This window comes from Eriocheir sinensis, chromosome 4 (genome assembly GCF_024679095.1).
Source record: "Eriocheir sinensis breed Jianghai 21 chromosome 4, ASM2467909v1, whole genome shotgun sequence".
Taxonomy (NCBI): domain Eukaryota; kingdom Metazoa; phylum Arthropoda; class Malacostraca; order Decapoda; family Varunidae; genus Eriocheir; species Eriocheir sinensis.
The window spans coordinates 4,514,673-4,538,442 of NC_066512.1; the positions used below are offsets into that span (position 1 = coordinate 4,514,673).

Genomic DNA, 23,770 nt, shown 5'->3' on the forward strand with positions numbered 1-23,770 from the left:
TCTAGAGAAACATAGCTTAATTCACGACTCGCAGCATGTTTTCACGAAAGGTAGGTCATACCTCACCAATCTCTTGTCCTTCTACAATATAGTATTTGAGGCGGTAAACAGAGATGGATATTATTATGTAATCTATCTTGATTTTAGTAAAGCGTTTCACAAAGTTCCTCACCAACGACTGTTGCTTAAATTACAGGCTCACGGAGTAGAGGGTAAAGTTTTGAACTGGGTCAAAGCGTGGCTTAGCAATAGGAAGCAAAGAGTGCAAATCAATGGTAAAAGATCTGACTTGGGATGTTATACGAGTGGGGTCCCACAAGGTTCGGTATTAGGTCCACTTTTGTTTATTATTTATATGAATAACTTAGATACAGGAATTAATAGTGATGTCAGTAAGTTTGCAGATGATACCAAGATCGGTAGAGTAATTGAGTCGGATCAGGACGTTAGTATTCTCCAGGGTGAACTAAACAGATTGTATGACTGGGCGGATAAATGGCAGATGGAGTTCAATGTAGGGAAGTGCAGTATTCTGAGTGTAGGTAGGAACAACCCCTCACATAACTATTGCTTAAATGACACTCTCATCAGCAGATCTGGGTGAGCTCTGATCTCCGTCCAAGGGCACAATGCATTCAAGCTATATATCGAGCAAATAGGGTACTGGGATTTATTTCAAGGAGCGTAAGCAACAGAAGCGCCGAAGTCTTCCTCAAACTATATTTAGCATTAGTTTGACCTCATCTTGACTATGCGGTTCAGTTCTGGTCACCATACTTAGAATGGATATCAATTATGTTAGAATCGGTGCAGAGGAGGATGACTAAGATGATTCAGGGGTTGAGAAACTTGCCATACGAGGAAAGACTCAAACAGTTAAACTTGCATTCTCTAGAAAGGCGAAGGGTGCGTGGATACATGATCGAGGTTTATAAATGGATGAAGGGCTTTAATAAGGGAGATATTCATAAGGTTTTGTTGGTAAGAGAACCGGGTAGGACACGAAGTAATGAGTTTAAACTGGATAAATTCAGATTAAACAGGGACATAGGCAAAAATTGGTTTGCTAACAGGGTGGTGGATGAGTGGAATAGGCTTAGCAGTCGTGTGGTGAGTGCCAATACAATTGTCACATTCAAAAAAATATTAGATAAATTCATGGACAGCGATATTAGGTGGGTGCAGACTCCTACGTTCTTATGTTCTTATGTTCTAGATTTAAGAGTGGTATGGTGTTTTACTTATGAAGAACTGGTAAGAAGTGATACATATACCACGTGATAACGTGAATCCTCGACATAACGTGGTATGCCATGGAGGATTCGTAACAAGTATATAATGAAGAATCCCTTATAACTATAAATCATACAGCGTATGAGGTCTTGTGGATGTGTTGTTGGCATTGGGTTTTATTTGGTGTAACGTGAAAGTCATGTAGAAATAATAATTTGTTAGGCAAGGTATGCATGTATTCTACCATTTTTAGGAACGAACACAAGGGAAGTAGGTAAGTGATTTGACCAAAATTATGTTTTAATAATCTGCTAACTATAATATGCCTCTACAAAAGCTTGCAGACATGTATCCCCTACCCCTATCCTTTGATCACACTAAACCTACTTGGTCTGTAAAATCAAAATCCCAATTCAAAACTTTAAATCTCATATTTTTCTAAATCAGGTTCCTTGAGGTTAGGTATTCTATAACGTCTTAACTAGTTTTATTTTTTCACCCTCTGAGATGCTCTCCGTATACAAACGTAGAATATTTTGGTTTTTGGTCTCATCAGCTCCTCTCTTTCTGACAGTCTTCTTCCTCTTGAATTCCGTTGGTGCTGCCTCTCTTTCTAATGAGTTCTTCATTTTACCTGCTTTTCTAAACTTTATAAGTGCTGGAAGAGCGCCTACATACAACCTGTGCCTAAGAGTGGTGACCGCTCTAATCCTTCAAACTTCCAGCCTTTAGTTTTACTTTCATGTCTTTCTAAAGCTTTTTAAACAATCCTTAACAAAAAATTCTTAAGCACCTATCATCCTCTGACCTTCTTTCTAATCGCCAGTATGGGTTACGCAAGAAGCGTTCTACTGGTGATCTTGCTCTCCAAACTGACTGTCATCCTCTCTTAACCTATTCGGTGAAACTTTTGCTGTTGACCTAGATATTTCGAAAGCTGTTGACAGAGTCTATCATAAGTCTTTGCTTCCCAACTTCCCAACTTATCCCTCTCTCTGTGCTTTCATATCCAGAGTCCTTTCTGGCCGATCTATCTCTGCTGTAGTATATGGGCACTGTTCTTCCCTTAATCCTATCAACAGTAGTGTCCCGCAGGGCTCTATCCTATCTCCCTGGCTTAATTGTCGGCACAGGGTACAAGACATTAAGGTTAAGGGAATGAGGCCTGTAATTTGGTTACAGTACACAAGGTATCGGGTTAGGGATACGGGACGTGTAAATTAGGCCACTATCCTCGAGACATCGGGATAGGGGGATAGAGTACATCCAGGATTTACAAGAAATTGAATCTTGAACTTGTGACATTAGGTTGTCAAAAAAAAAGTCCGAATCCAACGGATCAAGGCAAGGTAAGAAATTAGTAAACAGTTGTGACTACATTAGTAATGATATGGGTTACTGCCTTTCGTTAGTATTTACCAAAATGGATTATTTTTTTTATTATGAGGAGGACTTGATAATCGTCTTTATGAACTAGAGTGTCAAATATAAATGATGCTTGATAAAGATCAGTAAAATAATATGGAAATAATAAAATATATGAATGTTGCATCTCTCTAATGTACATATATTTTTTTAATACTATGTATGTCTGCACTGTTTCCACATATCACTCTCCTAGAACCTCGCCAATTCACTCTTCGACAAGTCCAAATACTACTTCGCCAGAGGCCATCTAACCCCTGACGCAGACTTCGTGACTGAGCCGGAGCAGGATGCCACTTATTACTACATCAACGCTGCGCCTCAGTGGCAGGCTTTTAACAACGGCAACTGGAAGGTGGGCTATACACTAGAGTATATCAACTTTATCATCATAATTGGTCATTACTAGTCCACTGAGGAACATGGGTCTTTCCCAAACTTTTCCACCTGTCATGTTCGTGTAATCCTCTCTATTCCAATAAATGATCTAATATATCTTTCCACCTGTCCCTCTGTCAGCTCTGACTAGTAACATTTATGGGTTGCTTCACTTACTTTAGTTCTTTTTATATTAGCAATTTTATTAATGAAATGGCCTGCCCAGTCCCGAGTCACTAATCGTCACTAATATTATCTTCAGCCTTTTGTCTCTTATCTAATGCATGATGCTCTTTTCCATTCACTCCATGTTAAACATACCATTTTTCTATCCATTCCTCATTCCATAGTGTTTAACGAATGGATAATACACCATCATATTTAACAAACTGGTTCCCATACTTCCCTTTGTCCTAGTCACTGACATAGTACGTCCAAACAGCTTCTGGAGTACGCCATACGAGATCTAGCAGAGCAGAATGGAAGAAGCCTGCGAGTGTACACGGGAGGCTCGGGCGTTTTAGAGCTGGATGACATCAACAGCAACCCTGTGGAGGTGCACCTGGGTATGGCGCTGGGCGAAAGTGTAGTGCCTGTGCCCGCCGTCACCTGGAAGGTGTGTGTGTGTGTGTGTGTGTTTGAGAGAGAGAGAGAGAGAGAGAGAGAGAGAGAGAGAGAGAGAGAGAGAGAGAGAGAGAGAGAGAGAGAGAGAGAGAGAGAGAGAGAGATTTACATAGACATTCAGAGCACACAGACCCTATGGTCCAGACTGAGTGGGCTGTCCTTATGGGGACCATCCGCCAATAAAATCCGAAAAAAAATAGTCTGAGAGAAAATTACCAAAGACATTCATATTATTTATCAATACTCTGTGAAAATCTCATGTGTCTAGGACGAAATTTTCCCTGTCCAAAAAGAAAAAAATCAGTGGTATCTTTGAGTAGTCTTCCCTCTGCATACCCCCGTTTTCTGTTTTACGACATTGTTCACACCACTTCACACTATATCAGCTTTTTTTTTTTCATTTTTGTGATATTTTTCTAAAATTCTATCACTGCTGTTGATATAGCATCATCCCTTGACGAGAGCGCTCCGTTTGTTTTCTCAAAACGTACGTGTTTGGTATTTGAAGCGACACTCCTACCTTAGTTTCTAACCTTTGATAAAAAGTGATGGTATCATATGAAAGCAAAAGAAAAGACGAATGTTTTGTCCAGAACACATTTTATATTTCTCTTTTAGTCATTTTTTTCTCCATATCAAAACGAAAGATAACGAGTTATAATTTTGTTTCATAAAAATTGATAGTCAAAATGTTTTACCGACGAATTGTATAGCACTGGGTATAACTATTTTGTGGCCCAGCGGTCAAAGGCGTACTAACGATGATAAAGGTGTGTCCCAAATTTTACCAAACTTTCATGTTTTAAAAATTACATTCTAACAATAATATATATATATATATATATATATATATATATATATATATATATATATATATATATATATATATATATATATATATATATATATATATATATATATATATATATATATATATATATATATATATATATATATATATATATATATATATATATATATATATATATATATATATATATATATATATATATATATATATATATATATATATATATATATATATATATATATATATATATATATATATATATATATATATATATATATATATATATATATATAAATAAAACTGAGGTGCCCCCCAAAAATGTTCGCGATTAGGACTAACAGGCGGAGGGTCCCTATGAACCCAAGTAAAATATTTTATACATGCAAACCTTTGCATTTATATTTTAGTAAATATCAATTTGAGGAAAGTGGAGGTCGATATTGTTTTTTTTAAATTAATCCATTGTAATGCACTGGATCATTGAAGGTGGGAGTTTATTCCATTCTCGCCCTACAGTGTTGGTGAGAATAATTTGGTGCAGTTTTAATTTACTTGTTTACATACACAATTTGTGCCATAATGTATCATTCGTAATGTCATCAATGAAAACCAATTTTGATTTGTCCACATTCGTAAAATCATTTAGTATTTTTAAACATTCGATCAGTTTTCCTCGGAGGCAACGTTTCTCAAGGGAGAACAGTTTAAGAGATGAGAGCCTTTCGTCTTATGGTTTGTTGCGCAAGGAAAAAACCATCTTGTGCAAACAACAGACATATGTGGTATAGGCTTTCATTAGGATATTAGAGGCTGACACGCCCTCTCATTTTATCTAGATTTTGATTGTACAAGTCGCAGCCAATCACCGCTCACATGGTCATAGCACCACGTGGAATGTACTGAAAAATAATATTAAACCTCTAAATAACCATACAATATAAATTTATCACAATATAATCATTAAACAGTTCTAGAACCTTAAGTGTCAAGAACTACGGTAAGACACTGTTATCCAGATTAGAAATAAATATAAATATGTTTATCGTATGAAGTATTTTTCTTCATTCATTGCACGATATCCGTGTACAAAAAATTATCTATCGTCTTGGGTTATATAATGATTGAAGGACGGCGATGTTGCTAAGAAAACTTGGGTGGGCCTCGTAATATAAGTAGTTAGAGGCATACGCTATAGTTGTCTCGTGGCCGGACAGATGACCGACGGACATTTCACCGACGGACATTTGGCCGAACGGACATATGGCCGAACGGACACTTGGCCGACAGACATTTGGCCGAAGAGAATTGGATAAAAATTGTACGTGACAAAAGTTTAAATGATATCAATTGTAACGAAATTTGTCAAAAAAGATGTATTATAAAATTTAAAGCTCGTACATATTTAAAGGTAAAGGTAAAGTTAGGGGCATACGTTGTAGCAGCGCGTGACCTCCGTGCTCATCTCCGTAACATTGGCCCTTGAGCCTGTGGTGGGTGGGAGCCCATTACCCCGGGACACAGGGCCAGTGTGACATCCGGATTACCACAGTTTACCTTCCCCAGGTTTCCCCAGGTTTCCCCAGGTATCCATTTATCGACCAGCAAGAGAGGGAGGATGAACTGCTGAGTGAACTGCACGCCGACTGCTCGGACCGGGATTCGAACCCGTGCCTGCGGAGTAGAAGCCAGGCACGCTGACTACTAGACCACGAAGGCGTATTTAAAGATTGTGGGCAATTGCCCTCAAGAAATCAATTATCTGATACTCATTATACTTCTCGGTGATAGACTTCAGTCTTGTGTTTAATAACTGGTGCTTCTTCTTTGTTTTTCTTAACTCTACTCCTGATACTACCTGCTCAGTTGTTAACTCCCAATCCGACTGCTCTTTTCTTAGCTTTGAAACTAGACGGCAAAGAATGGGGTGGGTGATTGCCAATCACTGCTCAAACGCCCTGTGCCATACTTCTAGAGAGTTTGTTGTCCATGGAATGCCTTTTGTGGTTATCTCTGTTGTGTTCCACACACTGAGTTCTAACGCTGGTCTTCGTCGTCATCCACGTTGTATAACACTAATCCATGTCTCTTCAAAGTAGCCAAAAAAGTCAGAGAGAAAAAAAATGCTTATTCATAAGTTTTATCATCTAGAGATGAGACAAAATCATCGAAGCTTTTAAAAACATCACTAACTGGCACAAATGCTAAACCTGAAACAGATTTGACAGTCAGTGCAATTTAGGGGTCATTACACCAAGCCTGTACTTCAAATTCTTGTATTTTTCTCCACAAACACTGCCCAAAATGAAGAAAGCATCCATAAATGTTTGTGTTTGGGAAACATACATAAATGATATTAAGAGCCGCCTTTTCATAATCAATGGTGCCTGACACAGGATCAAGACTTGGTCTTACTTGTTTCAGGGTGTTAAAAATCAAGTCATAAGTTGTTTATTTTTTGTTCTTGTACACTAAGGCAATATTATGGCTCTCATCTAGCATAACATAATATTGTATACAGTTGAAAACCTAGTGGCGCTGAATCAAGAGATGTATTAAAAGAAACAAAAATAATTCCATTTCTCTTCGGCCAAATGTCTGTCGGCCAAATGTCAGTTCGGCCAAATGTCCGTTCGGCCAAATGTCAGTCGGCCAAATATCAGTTCGGCCAAATGTGCGTCGGTGAAATGTCCGTCGTCCAAATGTCCGTCGGTGAAATGTCCGGGAACCAGTTGTCTGTGGCCGCGGTTCTCATCTCCGCATTGGCCCATGAGCCTGTGGTGGGAAGAAAAAAAAATACCCCGGGATACAGTGCTTGTGTGGCATCCAGGTTACCACAGTTTATTTTTCCCAGGTTTGACCAGGTATCCATCCATCGATCAGCCTGAAAGGGAGGATACACTACTGGGTGTGCTGCACGCCGACTGCCCGGGCTGGAAACCCGGGCCCGCGGATTCGTAGCCAAGCACGCTAACCACCTCAACATGGAGGCTAATTTTAGATATTATTTGAAAACTGCCATGGGTTTCAGAAGCAGTGTCATATCGTTTTTCGGAATATCATTTCAACCAGTGAAACCTAATTAAAAATATATAGCCCTTGCATTTTGCCGTCGATTGATACCAATACCTTCTCTGTAGCCTCAGAAATAAGGAAGTTATGGCGGTTCGCACCAAAGCGGTTGATTTTTCAAAAATTCGCGGCTTAATGACTAGCGCGCCGCAAAATCAAGAGAAAGACGTCCATTACTTGAGATGTTTCTGTTTTAACCAATCGGATAAGGATGATTTGGCATAGCATGTTTCAGACTTTCCTATTTTCGTTGTTCAATATGATTTGAATGCTAAAACCCGGCACATTAAATATCTGCTGATGTGAGGTTAGCAAAGGTTGTGGAGACGGCATTGTACTCCTGTGCTGGTGGCGCGCGATTCTTATCTGTGGCAGCACCGAGCCCAGAGCTCAATTTCTCCATCAGAACCTTAAGAACCTTGATATAGTTCGCCAGTTACTGAATCAGCCTGCCAGCCCGCCCGCGTATCTTTTTTTTTTCCTGACCACTTCCGTCCTTGTGATGCGGAATTCTGCACTGCTCGACGTTTGGCAACGTCTCCAAGAGGCGCTGGGTGAGCTCGCCTTTTCAATGAAAGTTTTGTGAAATACGCACGAAGTAATATGCTGTGCGTTTTTTTTTTAAATACTGGAAGCAATTTCTATTAAACACAATTCCTCTAGGGCGAAAAATACACCATGTGGAAAGTAAAGGGACCTCGTATCCTTACCTTGTAATGTTTACAAACGCTTACCGTCATGACAACTCGTTTTAGGGGCTTTAAAGGCCATGGTCTCATATTCTAACCAGTCCATTAAAACACTAAAACAGACAGCTTGTAAGGGCTAGATGCATAAAAGTGGGGAGGTGGGTATTAATTGTTTGTAAACAGGTGGTGAATAATTGTGTCAGAGGCAGCGGCTGTTAGTGACTATCATTCGTGGGGGTTATTGTATGTAGTACTCAACCTACTCAGACCTTACGACATGGCAGACCTTCCCTCCCCTTCATGCATTCTCTTCTTTTTCTCCCTTCTCCTCTCTTTCAAAGTATTATCACCCTCTTCACCTCCAAAGTCTGCCTTCCCTTATCCCTCCTCTCATCCAGTCTTTTCTCCCCTTCTTCCACCTCCAGTCTCCTCTAGCCTTCTCTCTTTACATTGAGCAGACTGCATGAAAGATGTACTCAATTAATAACTAATAAAGAGTTCAATTTATTAAAGGAACAATATATGCCCTTTATAGATTGAGCAGGATTCGAGAAAAAGTTGAACCATATACATATACGTAGGGTATAAATTATCAGTAAATATATATAAATATATCTTGCATGACTGGAGGTAATAGATTTCATATACAATGCTTAAAGAAAAATTATCACAAGAAATGACTATCATAATAAAGGGTGGCACGACAAGGCGCAGTGGTAGGAAGGCAGATGTCTGTGTCTAGGGAAAGGAAGGGGAGTGGGAGAGAAGGGGGAAGGAGTGGGTGTGAAAGTGTGGGAGAGGACAGAGGAGGTGATGAATACCATAGGTATAAAGAAATAAAAGGTAGGGAAATATAAGACAATACATATATATATATATATATATATATATATATATATATATATATATATATATATATATATATATATATATATATATATATATATATATATATATATATATATATATATATATATATATATCCTCCAATTTCACTTCTTCATCATTCCCTCCTCTCCTTAACCCTGACGGCAGCACCGCCGTCTCATCTATTTCTAAGGCTGAACTCTTCGCTCAAACTTTTTGTAACAACTCCACTCTGGACGATTATGGGCGTATTCCTCCTACTCATCCCCCCTCTGACTTCTTTATGCCTGTTATTAAGATGCTTTGGAATGATGTTTTCTATGCCCTCTCTGGCCTCAACTCTCAAAAGGCTAATGGACCTGATGGAGTGCCTCTTATTGTCCTTAAAATTGTACCTCCGTGCTGACACCCTGCCTAGTCAAACTCTTTCGCCTCTGCCTGTCAACATCTACCTTTCTTTCCTTTTGGAAGTATGCCTTCATACAGCCCGTGCCTAAGAAGGGTGACCGCTCCAACCCCTCAAACTACCGCCCTATAGCTTTACTTTCCTGCCTATCTAAAGCTTTTGAATCAATCCTTAACCAGAACATTCAGAAGCACTTTTCCACTTCTGACCTTCTATCTGATCGCCAGTATAGGTTCCGCAAGGGGCGTTCTACTGGCGATCTTCTTACTCTCTTAAATGATTCTTGGTCATCCTCTCTTAGCCGTTTCGGTGAAACTTCTCAGTTGCGCTAGAGATATCGAAAGCTTTCGATAGAGTCTGGCACAACTCTTTGCTTTCTAAACTGCCCTCTTTCGGATTCTATCCCTCTCTCTATTCCTTTATCTCCAGTTTCCTTTCCGGCCGTCTTATCTCTGTGGTGGTAGACGGTAACTGTTCTTCCCTTAAACCTATCAACAGTGGTGTTCCATAGGGCTCTGTCCTATCACCCACTCTTTCTGTTATTCATCAATAATCTTCTTTCCATTACAAACTGTCCTATCCACTCATACGCTGACGACTCCACTCTGCATTATTCAGCTTCTTTGAATAGAAGATCCTCTCAACAGGAATTACAGAAGTCCAGACTGGAGGCTGCAGAACGCATAACCTCAGACCTTGCTATCATATCCGATTGGGTTAAAAGGAACCTTGTGTCCTTCAATGCCTCAAAAACCCAATTTCTCCACCTATTAACTCGACACAATCTTCCAAACGCCTATCCCCTATTCTTCGACAACACTCAGCTTTCACTTTCTTCAACACTAAATATCGTCGGTCTATCCTTAACTCAAAATCTTAACTGAAAATTTAACATCTCCTCTCTCACTAAATCAGCTTCCTCGAGGTTGGGCGTTCTGTATCGTCTCCGCCATTTCTTCTCCACCGCACAGTTGCTATCCATATACAGGGGCCTTGTCCGCCCTCGTACGGAGTATGCATCTCACGTGTGGGGGGACTCCACTCACACATCTCTTCTGGACAGAGTGGAGTCTAAGGCTCTTCGTCTCATCAGCTCTCCTCCTCTTACTGATAGTCTTCTAACTCTTAAATTCCGCCGCCATGTTGTCTCACTTTCTATCTTCTATCGATACTTTCACGCTGACTGTTCTTCTTAACTTGCTAACAATATGCCTCCTCCCCTCCCGCGGTCTCGCCACACACGACGTTCTACTCAACCTCATCCCTATACTGTCCAAACCCTTATGCAAGAGTTAACCAGCATCTTCACTCTTTCATCCCTTACGCTGGTAAACTCTGGAACAAGCTTCCCTCAGCTGTATTTCCTCCTGCCTACGACTTGAACTCTTTGAAGGGGAGGGTATCAGGACACTTCTCCTCCCGAAATCGACTTCTCTTTCGGCTACTCCTCTCTAATATTTTTAGGGGCAGTGAGTAGCGGACTTTATTTTTCATTGTTTTTTTTAACTCTTGGACTGTTTCCGTTGCTGTATATATATATAAATTATATATATATATTTTTATATATATATTTATATATATATATATATATATATATATATATATATATATATATATATATATATATATATCATGTTAAAAGAGATAGATAATTTTATGTTTAATTTTATATATATATATATATATATATATATATATATATATATATATATATATATATATATATATATATATATATATATATATATGTGTGTTTTTGGTAATTGGTGTCACAGCCAAAAATTTTCTCTATTTATCTCTTTTAACATGAGAGAGAGAGAGAGAGAGAGAGAGAGAGAGAGAGAGAGAGAGAGAGAGAGAGAGAGAGAGAGAGAGAGAGAGAGAGAGAGAGAGAGAGAGAGAGAGAGAGGGGGGGGAGGGGGGGGATGTAAATCAGCTGAATGGACTTCTTCCTCCTCCTCCTCTTACTTTCCCTTATTTCATTAAATTATCTATTTATCTCCCTTAACGTATGAGAGAGAGAGAGAGAGAGAGAGAGAGAGAGAGAGAGAGAGAGAGAGGGGGGGGGGAACGCAAATCAGCTGATGGGAGAGCGTCGATGGGTGAGCTGAAGACGAGACGAGCCGGAGGGACGGGTATATTGCCTATATTTCTTCACTTATTATAATCATAAATTTGTTTTTATTTACTAGGTAATATACATGTAAAGTACATGAGATAAGGTGGAAACTATCCAGTAGGAAAGATGTGCCCGGAATAAGTAACATAGTAATGCTGTAGATAACAATAATATATACAGGTAATTATTTAATAGATTATTTCCTTGGAGCAAGATTTTCACCGACCTGCCAGTAGTGAAGTTGAGCCCGGACTTAGAGTTAGAACGTTACACGTTCCAAGTCCGTCTACGTTAGCACGGTACACGTTAGTAACGTGTCTCTCTATCCATTTTTTCTCTGTTGCCAATAATAGCGAGATAATCGGCGCGCACGCAACTAAAGATGAACTGATTTAACGTACTATAGGAGTTATGAGGCGTTGATTAATTTTAGAAGCAAGTATGGTTCCTCCTAGTAAAGAATAGGGGAAAAAAATCCTGGTTCCAACCTCCCTCCGATGAAAAATCACATCCTTTTAATTAACAATAGGTACCTATCCTTTCATTGAAAGTGCCTCCCCTCTTTCCCACGGTGTCTGGGCGTATGTCTGTCTGTCTGTCTGTCTGATGGGTCAGGTGGTATTTTATATTTTGATTAACATATTTATTTATTCATTAATTATTATCATCACTATTTTTCTTTAAAGTGTTTGCCGGTACCGCGAAAAGTACCGCAGGAAATTTGAACGCGGTACCGGTACTCCGGTACTTTCAGCAATCCTCTGCGGTACTGCGGTACCGGTTTGGTAGTGCGGCAGTACCGCAGTGCCGCAGTACCACAAAAAGTACCGCAAGTGATTAGCACTGGTGTTTTTTGTTTTTTTTTACAACAAAGGAAGCAGCTCAAGGGCACACAAAAAAGAGAACAATAATAAAAAAAATAAAGCCCGCTACTCGCTGCTCCTAAAAAATAAACAAAAGAGGTGGCCGAAAGCAAGAACAAATACGGGAGGAGAGATGTCCTGATACCCTCCTCTTGAAAGAGTTCAAGTCGTAGGCAGGAGGAAATACAGATGAAGGAAGATTGTTCCAGGGATGAAAGAGTGAAGATGCTAGTTAACTCTTGCATAAGGGGTTTGAACAGTGTAGGGATGAGCATGGGTAGAAAGTCGAGTGCAGCGGGGCCGCGGGAGGGGGGGAGGCATGCAGTTAGCAAGTTCAGAAGAGCAGTCAGCGTGGAAATATCGATAGAAGATAGAAAGAGAGGCAGCATTGAGGTGGAATTTAAGAGGTAGAAGACTATCAGTATGTGTGTGTGTTTGTGTGTGTGTGTGTGTGTGTGTGTGTGTGTGTGTGTACACAAAGAAGATTAACCTGACTCCACCTACGAATGGGGAGTGAGGTAGGTGTAAATGAATAAGGCGGAAAAAAAAAACTACCTGACTCAATTATTAGTATATATGGAAAGTGAGGAGAGTGCTGAAGCCCTCCAAAGACCTTTCCCATATCCTCACTATCCGTTTCCCTATTGTCTCATCAACACCAGAGAGTCGTTCAGCATGCTCTTAAAAGACAGATCCTCTCTCTTTCCACACCACACTACATTCACACAACATACACACCTTTTCCCAAAATTTAAAATTCAAATTGGTCCACCAAAACACTGCCTCGGAGTCCCCGCCGGGGGGGGGGGACCACAAAGTCCTCCATGGAGTACTCCCCTTCTGGCTGCCGACCTGGAAAGTGTCTTGATAACTCCTCGAACTTCTTTATTATCAATTTCTGCAACATTCGCGGTCTTCTTTGTAATTTTCATTCTGTGGAACACTATCTCTCCTCCTTTAAACCTCACCTTCTTTTTCTCACCGAAACACAGGTTTCTGAGGCTACTGACAGCAATCTCTACTCTATTCACTCCTACTAGCTCAATCCTAAATTTAAATTCAAAGCTGGATGTTGCGCCTATGTGCGCAACGATACCATTTGCTCTCGTGTCCACGACCTTGACTCTTCAGAATTTTCCAACCTCTGGCTAAGACTTCATTGTCATTCTATTACTAAATACATCTGTGCTGTTTATATCTCCCCTAACTCTACTAACCGGAGGGCTTCGGCTGTGGGAAAGCCGAGAAGTGGCCGAGAAACGGCAAAATTACACTGCATTTTGAGACTAAGAAAAGAGCATGGAACGTACATCAGAGTACTCCTCTCATAACCATAAAGCCGTTAAAAATATTTACTTTTACTAAAACTCCATTCTTTTTGGGTGGTGTTTGTTACAAAATAAACAGTCTTGTGACGCGTGGCATCTAGCCAAGAGTCGCTTGTTGTCTGCTTTAGAGAATTTGACAAGTGATTACTGTATGGATAGCTAATTCAGTCTGCCATGACCTTACAGCACCACCTATGACAAAAAAGCCCATCTCAAGATCACTCACCCACCACTATGACCCAGGGCATGTATGGTGGGTTGCTCTATGCCACCACCGCCTACAATTAGCTCGAATTAGGGGTTTTATGGTGAGCCCTTTTTAGGGTCCACCGTACCACAGCCACGACTCGGTAAAGCCCAGAAAAGGGTCTGCCGACGTTCTCGGGCTAACTATGTAAACTTCTTTGACTACTTGAACTCTAAAGTGGAACACATCCTAGGAGATTTTAATGTTCACCACCAGCTTTGGCTTTCATCCTCTTTCACTGCCCAGCCTGGTGGACAAGCCTACAACTTTACTCTCCTCAACGATCTAGAACAGTTGGTTCAGCAACCTACACATATTCCCGACCGTCTTGGTGACAGGCCCTTCTACTTACTCTGTCAAATTGTTCTCTCCGTTGGGCTCCTCCGATCTTAACCTTATTTTTGTATCCTGTCCTATCGCTCCTGTACACCCTTTGGACCCACCGAAGAGGCGATGCTTCTGGGATTTTGCTTCAACTCGGTGGGACGACCTGAGGATATACTTTTCCAGTGAACCCTACACTATGAACCGAACACTTGCCCCAGCCCTGTCATTAAGCCGCGAATTTTGGAAAATCAACTGCTTTGGTGCGAATCGCCATAACTCCCTTATTTCTGGGGCTACATAAATGTTTTTAGTATTAATCGACGGCAATATGAAAAGGCTGTACTTTTTTAATAAGCGACCGGGCTCAAACACCGACCCGAAAGGGTAAAAAATCGAATAAATCCGCAAAAAAACGAATGAAAAAAAAAAATTTTGAGTTCCCAACCTTGAAACCCACTCATTTTTTGAGAATTTCAAAAAACTTATTTAACAAATACTATAGCCCAGCAATGTGCTTTCCAATGTGAAGCATAACATTTCCCTACTCCCAATAGTTTCGTCGCTAGAGTTCGAAACGTAAACCTTTTTGAGAGCGATTTTGACGAACTTCAGACACTTTGTCGTTTTTGTCTAGTGTGGCATTGCTATTGCCTCTAGAAGGCTGTAATTTGGCATTTAGCCCCTCTTGGCAATGTAGTTTGACCAACTCGAAGGATGTTTTGATAGCTCGATTCCAAGTTTGTCGTCGAGCCGTCAGAAAATAGCCTGTTTTTCGGCCCTTTTGCTACGATTTGGACACGCTGTAGTTTTTTGTTTATAACATTCTTATTTATTTAGTCCCTTCCAATTTGTTTTTCTGATTATTAATCTATATTAATAGAGCTTTCATTTGCCACCAAGCACGCCTTCCTAGCTTCCCTGACGCCACAAAAAATAATATAAAATCATATACGAAATTTAAGATATATATATATAAATTATATATATATATATATATATATATATATATATATATATATATATATATATATATATATATATATATATATATATATATATATATATATATATATATATATATATATATATATATATATATATATATATATATATATATATATATATATATATATATATATATATATATATATATATATATATATATATATATATATATATATATATATATATATATATATATATATATATATATATATATATATATATATAGATATATATATATATATATATATATATATATATATATATATATATGGTATCAAAAGAAACAAATTAAATGTATTATACATAAATGGGAAGAAATATGGTTGAATACTCAAAAAATAGAAATAACATGTATAATAAGGCTTAATATAGGTTGATTTATATTGTGAAATGATTATAAAAAATAGTAACTTTTTTAAAGATATCTAAAAATGTCTTTAAACAAGATAGTCAACATATTGAAATATTTGTATATATTTTTTTGTGCAAATATATTAATTTTTGTGGCGTCAGGAAGGTTTTTCGTCGCGGCGCGTGAATTCGGCGAATTTACGTCGCGAATTCCGGTGAAGCTCAAACAAACACTACAGAAGCTAGGAAGGCGTGCTTGGTGGCAAATGAAAGCTCTATTAATATAGATTAATAATCAGAAAAAAATGGAAAGAACCAAATAAATAAACATGATATAAGCAAAAAACTAGAACGTGTCCAAATCGCGGCAAAAGGGCCGAAAAACAGGCTATTTTGTGACGGCACGATGACAAACTTAGAATCGAATCACAACATCCTTCGAGCCGGTCAAACTACATTGCCAAAAGGCCAAAATACAGCCTTCTAGAGGCAATAACAATGTCACACTAGACAGAAACGGCAAAGTGTCTTGAGTTCGTCAAAATCGCTCTCAAAAGGGTTTACGTTTCGAGCTCTAGCGACGAAACTACTGGGAGTAGGGAAATATTATGCATCATATTGGAAAGCACATTGGTAGGACTAAAATATTAGTTAAATAGGTTTTTCGACATTCTCAAAAAAGGAGTGGGGTTCAAGATTGGGAACTCAAAATTAGGTTTTTTTCAGGGTCATTTTTTATGCGAATTTATTCGATTTTTTACCCTTTCGAGTCGGTGTTTGAGCCCGGTCATTTATTACAACAATATAGTCTTTTCATTTCGCCGTCGATTGATACCAAAAACATTTATGTAGCCCCAGAAATAAGGGAGTTATGGCGATTCGCACAAAACGGCTGATTCTCCAAAATTCGCGGCTTAATGACAAGGGCGCCGCAAAATCAAAAGAGTCCGCCGTCCATTACTTGAGATGTCACTGACTTTTCCGATTTCACGTGGAATGATTACTGCTTTCAGGAGAGAGACCCCTCTGTGTCTGCCCAGCGCATCACAGAGGTGATTGTTTCTGGAATGGAGGCACACATTCCACGTACTTTCTCTACTCCTAATGCTAAAAATCCTTGGTTTAATCACGCTTGTTCTCGTGATATCCAAGATAGAGAAGCAGCTCACAAAAGGTACCAGAGCCTTCACACTCTTGCTAACCATGATCTTTATATTTCTGCCCGGAATCGTGCCAAACCTATTCTTCGACTTCCCCAAAACACCTTCATTAATAGAAAATGCCAAAACTTTGCTTTTCTAATTATTCCCGGAACTTCTGGCATCTAGCCAAAAACATCTCCTCCAACTTCACTTCATCATTCCCTTCTCTCCTTAGTCCTGACGGCAGCAACGCCGTCTCATCTATCTCTAAGGGTGAACTCTTCTCTCAAACGTTCTGTAAAAACTCCACTCTGGACGATTCTGGGCATATTCCTCCTACTAATCCTCGCTCTAACTCCTTTATGCCTGTTAAGATTCTCAAGAATGATGATTTATATGCCCTCTCTGGCCTCAATACTCAGAAGCCTTATGGACCCGATGGAGTGACTCCTGTTGTCCTTGAAAACTGTGCTTCCGTGCTGACACCCTGTCTGATCAAACTCTTTCGCCTCTGCCTGTCAACATCTACCTTTCCTTCCTGCTGGAAGTACGCCTTCATACAGCCTGTGCCTTATATGGGTGACCGTTCCAATCCCTCAAACTACCGTCCTATAGCTTTAGTCTCTTGTCTATCTAAATCTTTTGAATCAATCCTTAACCGGAAGATTCAAAAGCACCTTTCCACTTCTGACCTTCTATCTGATTGCCATTATGGACTCAGCAAGGGGCGTTCTACTGGTGATCTCCTTGCCTTCCTAACTGAATTTCGGTCATCCTCTCTTAGCCGTTTCGGTGAAACCTTTGCTATTGCCCTGGACATATCAAAAGCCTCTGATAGGGTCTTGCACAAATCTTTGCTTTTCAAACTACCCTCCTACGGTTTCTATCCTTCTCTCTGTACCTTTATCTCCAGTTTCCTCTCTGACCGTTTTATTTCTGCTGTTGTAGACGGTCACTGTTCTTCCCCTGAACCTATTAATAGTGGTGATCCGCAGGGTTCTGTCCTATCTCCCACTCTCTTTCTGTTGTTCATTGATGATCTTCTTTCCAAAACAAACTGTCCTATCCATTCTTACGCCGATGACTCTACTCTGCATTATTCAACTTTTTTTAATAGAAGACCCACCCAACAGGAACTAAATTGTTCCAGGCTGGAGGCAACAGAACGCATAGCCTCAGACCTTACTATTATTTCCGATTGGGGCAAGAAGAACTTAATGTCCTTCAATGCCTCAAAAACACAGTTTCTCCACCTATCCACTCGACACAATCTTCCAAACAACTATCCCCTATTCTTTGAAAACACTCAGCTATAACCTTCTTCAACACTAAACATCCTCGGTCTATCCTTAACTCAAAATCTCAACTGGAAACTTCATATCTCTTCTCTTATTAAATCAGCTTCCTCGAGACTGGGCGTTCTGTACCGTCTCCGCCAGTTCTTCTCCCCCGCACAGTTGATATCCATTTACAGGGGCCTTGTCCTCCCTCGTATGCATCTCACGTGTGGGGAGGCTCCACTCACACAGCTCTCTTAGACAGAGTGGAGCTCTTCGTCTCATCAGCTCTCCTCCTCTTACTAATAGTCTTCTACCTCTTAAATTTCGCCGCCATGTTGCCTTTCTTTCTGTCTTCTATCGTTATTTTCATGCTGACTTATCTTCCGAACTTGCTAACTGCATGCCTCCCCCCCTCCCGCGGCCTCGCCACGCACGACTTTCTACTCAAGCTCATCCTTTTACTGTCCAAATCCCTTACGCAAGAGTTAACCTGCATCTTCACTCTTTCATCCCTCACGCTGGTAAACTCTGGAACAATCTTCCTTCATCTGTATTTCCTCCTGCCTACGACTTGAACTCTTTCAAGAGTAGGGTATCACGACACCTCTCCTCCCGAAATTAACCTATCTCTCGGCCACTCCTCGAATTCATTTTAGGAGCAGTGAGTATCGGGCTTTTTTTTTTTTTTTTTACATTTGTTACCATTTTTTATGCCTTTGAACTAACTCCTCCGCTGTAAAAAAAAAAAAAATATATATATATATATATATATATATATATATATATATATATATATATATATATATATATATATATATATATATATATATATATATATATGTAGTAGAATATTTTTGAAAGTGGGTGAAGGTGGAAAAAAAAAATCAAATCAGAAGTTTATTTATTCTGACTGAGTTGTTGGTGTTACAGCTTCCCAGAGGAATGAATACACCAGTGAAAGCATGCTATATTTTTACACAAATACAAATCCCTAACTGGTAACTTCCTAGGCTTCCTCGGTGGTCAGGTCGGGTCACGTGGACCTCGCTTGGGTGAGTGAGGTTTAGGGTGTGGTGGTAGCCGTTGGTGGCCCGCCCCTTTAATTGCCTGCCTTGCCGTGACTGCCGCTGTGATCTTGCCCATTTTATATCACCTGTTCTCTGGTTAATATTTTCATTCACTGATATATGTAGCGCTTCCAGTACCTTCCTCCGTAGTTTGTTTATTCCGGTGATTTTGGAGAAAGGAATAAACAAAATACGGAGGAAGGTATTGGAAGCTTCCTCAAGGCTGGGCGTTCTGTACCGTCTCCGCCAGTTCTTCTCCCCGCACATTTGCTATCCATTTACAGGGGCCTTGTCCGCCCTCGTAAGGAGTATGCATCTCATGTGTGGGGGGGCTCCACTCACACAGCTTTCCTTGACAGATTGGAGTCAAAGGCTCTTCGTCTCATCAGCTCTCCTCCTCATACTGATAGTCTTCTACCTCTTAAATTCCGCCGCCATGTCGCCTCTCTTTCTATCTTCTATCGATATGTTCATGCTGACTGCTCTTCTAAACTAGCTAACTGCATGCCTCCCCCCCTACCGCGGCCCCGCTGCACACGACTTTCTACTCATGCTCATCCCTATAATGTCCAAACCCCTTATGCAAGAGTCAACCAGCATCTTCACTCTTTCATCCCTCACGCTGGTAAACTCTGGAACAATCTTCCTTCATCTGTATCTCCTCCTGCCTACAACTTGAACTCTTTCAAGGATAGGGTATCAGGACACCTCTCCTCCCGAAATTAACCTCTCTTTTTGGCCACTCCTTTGACCTCTATTCAGGAGCAGTAAGTAGCGGGCTTTTTCTTTTCTTTACGCCCTTGAACTGTTTTTAGCTGTAAAAAAAAAAAAAAAAAAAAAATATATATATATATATATATATATATATATATATATATATATATATATATATATATATATATATATATATATATATTGTTGTGCTGGAAGCTTCCCTCGGCGTCCATGGGCCTCTAGAAGGCTCCGGGTGGAGCGAGCAGGGGGGTGGGGAGCAAGGCCCCGTCCGCGCTCCGCGGGGCGCGGCCAGACGCCAGGCGGGAAGTGTTGCCAACCCGCACATATTTTTGCTACATGTTCTTGTATGATCTAAAATATACAGTAACATTCTAGACTGTACTGTCCTGGATATATATAGAAGAGGGCGAGAGGGGACATTCCCAGTCATAGTAAGGTAGTGGTCAGTGAAGAGTCAGAGTGAAGTGTACTACCAAGGAAGAATATTAAACTACAGAAGCTGTGCAAAGTGTTTACATATCTCCCTCCCACGGAGTCTCCTGACGGCGACACGGAACCCAAGTAACACGTCCGGCATAACATTGGCGTCAGTAGTGTAGCCATTTGTTTTTTTGCCATGGAGACTCGTTCCCAAGCTGCCCAGAGGTACGACATGTTGACTGAACTTTTGGAAGCCTTGAGACTACAGGGGGAGAAACAAGAAAGAACACTCCAAGAACTCAAAGAACAACGAGAAAGAGCACAGCAACAACAAGAAGGAACACTCCATGAACTCAAAGAACAACTAGAAGATCGCTTCGCAGGATTACAGCTACAGCTAAAAGCAGTACAAGATGGAAGTGAGTCAGTGCGAAGAGAAATGACTGATGTGACCACGAACTTGGGACAACGCCTGATAGAAGTGGAGAAAGAACACACAAATCTTCAACAAGAGATGGAGGTGGTACGGGAGACGACACACAAAGAAATGTTAGAAGTAAGTGACAGAGTGAAGGCCCTTGAAGACTGCTTGGCTGGAAATGGACAGCCAGTGCCTGCAGAGGCTAGTTGTACCCAAGATGCTTCTCCTACGCAAGTCCGGGGTAGTTTGAGCCCTGTTTCGCCTGAGTTTATCCCCAAGGAAGTTCCGCCAGCCCCATGAGTCTGCTGGGTTCGCCTGTTAGAAAGAAGCCTCAGGAGTTTGATGGCAAGGTCTCCTGGGAGGCTTACCGCGTTCAGTTTGAGCTGTTGGCAACTCGGAACGGATGGGATGACCAAGAGTGCGCGGTACAGCTGGCCACTAGCCTGAAAGGGGCGGCGCTGGAGGTCCTTGCTCAGCTCGACAATGCGACAAAGGGCAGCTACAGAGGGCTGGCAAAGGCGCTGGAGCAACGATATGGGACTAAGCACCAGAACGAGCTCTTCAGGGTTAGGTTCAGAACCCGCAACAGGAGGCGCGGCGAGTCTCTTCAGGAACTCGCTCAGGACCTTGAGAGCATGGCGCACAAGGCATACCCAGGTGCCACCCCTGACCTGCTGACGGTTTTGCTGCGTGATCAGTTCATCGATGCCCTGGACAGCCCTCAGCTGAAGATACAAGTGAACCAAGCTAAGCCAACATCAATGCAGGAAGCTCTGGCACGTGCCATGGAGTTTGAGTCCTTTGTTAGGTCTAGCTTGTCAAGCTTCAGGGACGACTCGACTTCTGGCTTTATGGCACGAAAGGGCGCTGTCAGCGACACAGACAGGTTCCAAGGAACGTGCTGGTACTGCGAGAAGGTTGGGTACAAGGAGAACGAATGCTATAAGAGGAAGAAGGAATATGAAGGTGGCGCTAAGAAGAAGCCCAGGGAAGGACCCAAGTGCTGGACCTATGGAGAAAAGGGGCACTGGAAGAATGAGTGTCGGAAAAATGTGCCCCCAACGAGGGACCACCACTCAGGAAACTAAGAAGGACTTGTTCACGGGGGCAACGACCAGTCTGTCCTGTACATGCCCCGATGATATCAGTGTGCAGGAGAACCACCATGACAAGCTGCCAAGTGGAGGGCAAGGTTGACGGAGTCTTGTGGCCTGTGGTCGTCGACACAGGCTCGGAACGCACATTGGTGCGGCCTGACGTGGTGAGTCATCGTCGGCTTCCTAAGACGCCGCATCGACTGTGCGGAGTCACAGGACACTACGCAGAGCTCAGAGGCCCAGTGGACGTGAAGTTTGAGCTCGGAGGAAAGGAAAAGTTCCTCTCTGTCTACGTGGTTGACATGGACGACCCCTGCATCCTTGGTATGGATTACCTTGTAACCCACAGGTGCGAGCTGGACTTCCGCGCAAAGCAGCTGACTGTAGGAGGAAGGAGGGTGCCACTGACGACTGTGAACAAGGAAGACCTGCCAGTGACGTTCAAGCGCACCACACGGAGATGCTGTTACCCTGTCAAATTACGGGAGCCCCCCCGGCTAGCCTGTGTGTGGTAGAGAGTGGAAGTCGATGCCCGGTAGAAAACGGGGTGATTGTAGGCAGTACTTTGGTAGACCCTGCTGCAGCGGAATTGCCTGTCGTCGTGGCCAATGTCTCCTTCAGCCCAAAGAAAATAGAACAAGGGACCATGGTGGGGTTGTGCCAAGAGATCGACCAGGAACCGAGAACCTGTGTCTGCAGGAGAACCCTGACGAAGCCCCAGGAGGAGCTGCCCGACTACCTGCGCGACCTGTTTGACAGGAGCTCCAAGTGTCTAGAGGAGCCCCAAGTGGAACAGCTCAGGGAGCTTCTCGTGAGGAATGCATATGTGTTTTCCACAGGAGACCTGGACTTCGGGTGTACGGACCTGGTAGAGCACCACATCGATACAGGTAGCCACCGCCCAGTGAAGCAAGCTCCTCGAAGGATGGCACCAGCCCGTCGCAAGGAGATGGATGAGGTAATGGATGATCTCCGGCAACAGGGGTTAATCGAGCGGTCCAGCAGCCCGTGGGCGTCTGCTGTAGTGCTCGTCAGGAAAAAGGACGGTTCCCTAAGGTGCTGCGTGGAGTACCGAGCCCTCAACGATCTCACCATCAAGGATTCATACCCACTCCCACGGATCGACGACACGCTCGACGCTTCGGTGGGCTCCAAGTGGTTTTCAACACTGGATATGAAATCTGGGTATCACCAAGTCAAAATGGCGGAGAAAACAGCCTTCTCCTACGGTCAAGGCCTATGGCAGTTTAAGGTTATGCCCTTTGGCCTCTGCAACGCGCCGGCCACGTTCGAGCGGCTGATGGAGAGGGTGCTGGAGGGACTTCACTGGAAGACGGCACTCATCTACCTCGACGACGTGATTGTCTTTGGCCAGACCTTCGAGCAGGAGATGGAAAGGCTATCAGAGGTTTTCGCCCGGTTTAGAGCTGCACACCTTAAGCTCAGCCCGAAGAAATGCTGCCTATTCCAAAGGGAGGTCCAATACTTGGGACACATCGTGAGCGAGGCTGGAGTACGCACTGATCCTGAGAAGGTGGCTGCGGTAAGGGACTGGCCGACACCCACCAACGTGAAGGAACTGCGGAGCTTCCTCGGGTTGTGCTCATACTACCGCAGGTTTGTAAAAGGCTTCGCTACGATTGCTGCACCACTGCACCTCCTGACGAAGAAGGGGCGCAAGTTTGAGTGGACAGCGGAAACTCAGGTTGCCTTTGAAAAGCTCAAGGAGGCCCTCATCAACTCGTCCGTACTCACCTACCCAGACCCCTCTAAGCCTTTTATACTGGATTGTGATGCCAGTGATGAGGGGATTGGTGGAGTGCTGTCCCAGGCATGTGCCGACATGGAACGGGTTGTGGCCTACTT

At 41.9% G+C, this 23,770-nt stretch overlaps 1 protein-coding gene across 1 annotated transcript in view; it reads left to right on the forward strand.

Moving 5' to 3' along the window:
- The window catches only part of LOC127008030 (uncharacterized), a 51,840-nt gene that overhangs the window by 23,708 nt on the left and 4,362 nt on the right, over window positions 1–23,770 (forward strand). Inside the window, exons 5-6 of the mRNA XM_050879565.1 lie at window positions 2,855–3,013; window positions 3,479–3,652. Coding sequence (XP_050735522.1) covers window positions 2,855–3,013; window positions 3,479–3,652 — 333 coding nt within the window. The remainder of the gene's footprint in view (window positions 1–2,854; window positions 3,014–3,478; window positions 3,653–23,770) is intronic.